This window comes from Terrapene carolina, unplaced genomic scaffold (genome assembly GCF_002925995.2).
Source record: "Terrapene carolina triunguis isolate 2854851 unplaced genomic scaffold, T_m_triunguis-2.0 Scaffold8322, whole genome shotgun sequence".
NCBI classification, from domain to species: domain Eukaryota; kingdom Metazoa; phylum Chordata; order Testudines; family Emydidae; genus Terrapene; species Terrapene triunguis.
The window spans coordinates 1-4980 of record NW_020672673.1 but is presented as its reverse complement, the minus strand read 5'-3'; the positions used below and the strand labels follow the sequence as shown (position 1 = coordinate 4980).

The window sequence follows — 4980 nt, the reverse complement described above, 5'->3', positions numbered from 1 at the left end:
AAGGCTACCCAGGGAAGGGAATTAGCATCGAGAGTGGTGGCAGCGGACCAGATCTAAGCTGGTAGTTAAGCTTAGAAGTTTTCATGCAGGCCCCCACATTTGTACCCTAAAGTTCAGAGTGGGGAAGCAGCCTTGACAACCCTTTTACAGGTAAAGCAAGTAGAAAACAGCTACTAAGAGGGACTTTATAGCCAACTGGCTGGCTGGGTGTCCATAAAAGGGAGCTACCCCCCCCCACCTCTTCATTTATCCCAGGCTCAGTCGAGTATGGATCCAGGTGCAGCTGGTTGAGGCGTGGTGGGGTGGGGTCCGGGTGTGGGTGGCTCATGAGGGTGGTCCAGGTGCAGGGGGAGTAGGGCTCAGCAGGGGGGTTCCTGCGTGCAGGGTCGGCGGAAGGATCTGGTACGAAGGGGTCTGGATGCATGGGGGTTGAGTGGATGGGGGAGCATCTCCCTGTACAGAGATCCCTCCCCCTGCAGCTGAGGAGCAATGGGCACAGAAAGCAGACAGGGGGAGACTTTACAGAGCTTCCTGCAGCCTGGTGAGAAATTTTAAGGCGCATCTGACCTGGCCCCCGGATGCCGTGCAGGGGAAATGGAAGTCCCGTCCTCACCAGCCTAGCCAGGACTAGCAACTGAGCCCAGTGCAGGGTAGGAGCCACCCTCTGGGTCTTCCCCAGTCCCACCCCCACCCCACAGTGATTTACCTCTCTGCCAGCTGCCCTGGGCATCCAAACCGTACTGCTGGGGTGGGTCACGTGATTGCTCTGGAGGCTTCTCTTTGCTTCCCCGTGAGAAAGACATTTTCCCATGAGGAAACAAAGAAATCTGCGGGGGACATGAATTCTGCACATGCACAGTGGCACATAATTCCCCCAGGAATACTCCGTGAACTTATCTAATTCCTTTTTGAACCCTTTGGCCTTCCAACGTCCCCTGGCGATGAGTTCCACAGGTTGACTGTGCATTGTGTAAAGAAATACTTCCTTTTGTTTGTTTTAAACCTGCTGCCTGTTAATTTAATTTGGTGACCTCTGGTTCTTGTGTTATAGGAAAGGGTAAATAATACTTCCCTACTCACTTTCTCCAGACCACTCATGCTTTTACCATATTCCCACCCCCTTATTCATATCTTGCCAGTATTTATTCTCCTTTTATTTTCTTCACTAGGATTTGCCTTGTAGTTGCTCTTTTTGAAGGTAAATGTTACTTTGGTGCATTTCTTTGATATTTCCCCCTCTACAAGGATGTTAAATGTAATTACATGATGGTCACTATTACCGAGCAGTTCAGCTATATTCACCCCTTAGACCAGACCCTGTGCTCCACTTAGCACTAAATCAAGAATTGCCTCTCCCCTTGCAGGTTCCAGGACTAGCTGCTCCAAGAAGCCGTCATTAATGGTGTCTGAACATTTTATCTCTGCATCCTGTCCTGAAGTGACATCCCACTCAATATGGGGATAGTTGAAATCCTCCATTATTACTGCGTTTTCTGTTTTTTTTAGCCTCTTCAATCTCCTTGATTATATTTCACAATCACCCGCACCATCCTAGGCAGTAGCATATTCCTACTGCTCTACCGTTCTTATTAAAAGCATGGAATTTCTGTCCACAGGGATTCTACGCTACAGTTTGATTCATTTAAGATTATTACTATATTTGACTCTCTGTTTTCTTTCACATATAGTGCCACTCCCCTACCAATGCGACCTACTCTGTCATTCTTCTTTATTTTGTATCTAGATTTTTTTCCCCATATGAGAATTTTTAAAACACTAGTATTGAATTCAGGCTGGAACTGGTGTGGAGAAGGACTGCTAGGATGGTCAGGGCAGTGGAGGGCCTGGCTTAGGAGGGGAGGCTAAAGGACCCTAACTCTAAGGACAATTCAGCTCTGGAACAGGCTTCCAAGGGAGGTGGTGGAGCCCCCTCATTGGATGCTTTTAAACACAAGTTGGACAAACCCCTGTCAGGGCTGGTCTAGGCATACTGGGAACTGCCACAGTGCAGGGGGAGGGATTGATGCCTTCTTAAGATCCCCTCCAGCTCTCTAGGTCTATGATTCTAACATTCTCTGATTAACCATTGTGCCTGGTGCTGTACAAACAACTCATAAATGACAATCTGATTCCGCTTCTGGGGAAGCTTGTTGGTGAGGTTAATTGCTCAGGTACTGGGCCGGCTGCAGCCCTCAGAACCATTTGCCTGCCTTGCAGAGCTCCTGAATCACTTGTTCCCGAATCTGTCTGGTTCTCACCCCGTAGACGATGGGATTTAACATGGGAGGAACGATTACAAAGAGGTTGGCCAGCAGGACGTGAATATAGTGAGGGATGTTAGCTCCACCAAAGCAATATGCGAAGATTGAGAAAAAGGCAGGGATGTAAAACATCAATATGACACAGATGTGGGAGCTGCAGGTGCCTAGAGCCTTGAGCCGGGCGTCTTTGGACGGGAGCCGGAAGACGGCCTGGAGGATCAGAATGTAGGACACAATAATAAACACAGCATCTAGCCCTGTGGTTACAAGAGCCACCGTTAAACCATACCAGATATTGAGCGTTATATCAGCACAGGCCAGCTGGGCTATTCCCATGTGCTCGCAGAACGTGTGATAAATGACATTGGGTCCGCAGTACGGTAACCTTTTCAGAAAGAAGATAAGGGAGGCCACCAGGCAAACCCCTCTGATGACAGCTGCCGCCGCGATTTTCCCTATCTTTGAGTGCGTTAGTATGGTGGTGCATGAGGAATTATTGGTTCCGCATGAGGAATTATTGGTTAAATTGGATAAGATGGGGATCGATAGGAAAATCCAGAGGTGGATAAGGAACTGGTTAAAAGGGAGACTGCAGCGGGTAGTACTGAAAGGTGAACTGTCAGATTAGAGGGAGGTCACCAGTGGGGTTCTTCAAGGTTCAGTTCTGGGTCCGATTTTATTTAATCTATTCATTACTGACCTCGGAACCAAATGTAGGAGTGGGCTGATAAAATTTGCGGATGACACAAAGTTGGGAGGTATTGCCAACTCGGAGAAGGATCGGGATATTCTGCAGGGAGACTTGGATGACCTTGTAAATTGGAGTAATAATAATAGGATGAGATTTAATAGTGAGAAGTGTAAGGTGATGCATTTAGGGATGACTAACAAGAATTTCAGTTATAAGCTAGGAACGCATAGGTTAGAAGTGACTGAGGAGGAGAAGGACCTCGGAGTCCTGGTTGATCGCAGGATGACTAGGAGTCGGCAATGCGACGTGGCTGTGAAAAAAGCTAATGCGATCTTGGGATGCATAAGGCGAGGTATTTCTAGTAGGGACAGGGAGGTGCTGCTTCCGTTATACAAGGCGCTGGTGAGACCTCACTTGGAGTACTGTGTGCAGTTCTGGTCTCCTATGTTTAAAAAGGATGAACTCAAACTGGAACGGGTACAGAGAAGGGCAACTAGGATGATCCGAGGAATGGAAAACCTTTCCTATGAAAGGAGACTCGAGGAGCTTGGTTTGTTTAGCCTAACCAAAAGAAGGCTGAGGGGGGATATGATTGCTCTCTTTAAATATATCAAAGGGATAAATACCAGGGAGGGAGAGGAATTATTTCAGCTCAGTGCTAATGTGGACACGAGAACGAATGGATATAAACTGGCCGTGGGGAAATTTAGGCTTGAAATTAGACGAAGGTTTCTAACCGTCAGAGGGGTGAAATTTTGGAACAGTCTTCCGAGGGAAACGGTGGGGGCGAAAGACCTCTCTGGCTTCAAGATTAGGCTAGATAAGTTTATGGAGGGAATGGTTTGATGGGATTACGTGATTCTAATCAATTAGGCAATAACGGCCATCGCTGGTAAAATGAGGGTCTGGCTAGAGAATCTTGCCTGTATGCTCGGGGTTCTGCTGATCGCCATATTTGGGGTCGGGAAGGAATTTTCCTCCAGGGTAGATTGGCAGTGGCCCTGGAGGTTTTTCGCCTTCCTCCGCAGCATAGGGCAGGGGTCGCAAGCTGGAAGATTCTCTGCGACTTGAAGTCTTTAGATCACGATCTGGAGACTTCAACAGCAGAGTTAAGGGAAAGTGGGTGGGTCAGCTTTTGTGGCCTGCATCATGCGGGGGGTCAGACTAGAAGACCATATTGGTCCCTTCTGACCTTAAAGTCTATGAGTCTATGTGTATCTGAGGGGGTCGCAGATGGCAACATACCGCTCAAATGCCATGGCCAGCAGGATGGCTGACTGCATGATGAAAATAAAATGGATAAAGAACATCTGGGTGAAGCAGGCACTGAAAGCGATTTCCCTGGCGTTGAACCAGAATATGCTGAGCGTTTTGGGCAGTGTGGTGGTAGACAGCAGAACATCCAGCTGTGAGAGGCCTCCGTGCCTGTGATGCCGACCAATGTGCAACTTACGAGAGTGAAGCTGGTGTGATTGAGAGTGGCCATGATGGGGCGGGGCTCCGTTCCAGTTCACAGGGGTTCTCTGTAGACAAAACAAGTGGCAATGACTGTCCGGTTAACTGAGAGTCCCATCAGGTGAAATTCACCCCCAGGCCCTGATGGCCCCACACAGGTTACGTCTACCCAGAAAAGAAAAAATAATTAAAAACCCTGAGGCAGCAAGTCTCAGCGCCCAGGTCTACAGACGCGGGCTCACGCTACGATGCTAAACACAGTCGTGTAGGCATTCCGGCTCAGGCTGGAGCTCAGGCTCTGACACCTGGAGAGGAGAGTTTTAGAACACAGTGTAGACGTAAAACTTGGGCACTGCTTAAATCCTATTTATTCAGAGACTCCGAGGCCAGACAGGATCATTGTGATCATCTAGTCTGACCTCCTGTATAGCACAGGCCAGAGACCTGCCCCACAATCATTCCTAGCGCAGAGAGTTTAGAAAAAATGTGCAATCTTGACATAAAAATCACCAGTGATGGAGAATCCACTATAGCCCTTGGTAACTTGTTCCAATGGTTAATTACCCTCACTGT

General features: G+C 48.3%; 1 protein-coding gene across 1 annotated transcript; it reads right to left on the bottom strand.

Moving 5' to 3' along the window:
• Nucleotides 1–2192: 2192 nt before the first annotated feature.
• Nucleotides 2193–4712, bottom strand: LOC112124362 (olfactory receptor 52B2-like; the record flags this gene model as incomplete). Its single annotated transcript, XM_026661514.1, has 3 exons — nt 2193–2742; nt 4165–4377; nt 4650–4712. Coding segments are annotated over 3 exons (826 nt in total), but the record flags the coding sequence as incomplete, so codon positions are not given.
• Nucleotides 4713–4980: the final 268 nt, after the last annotated feature.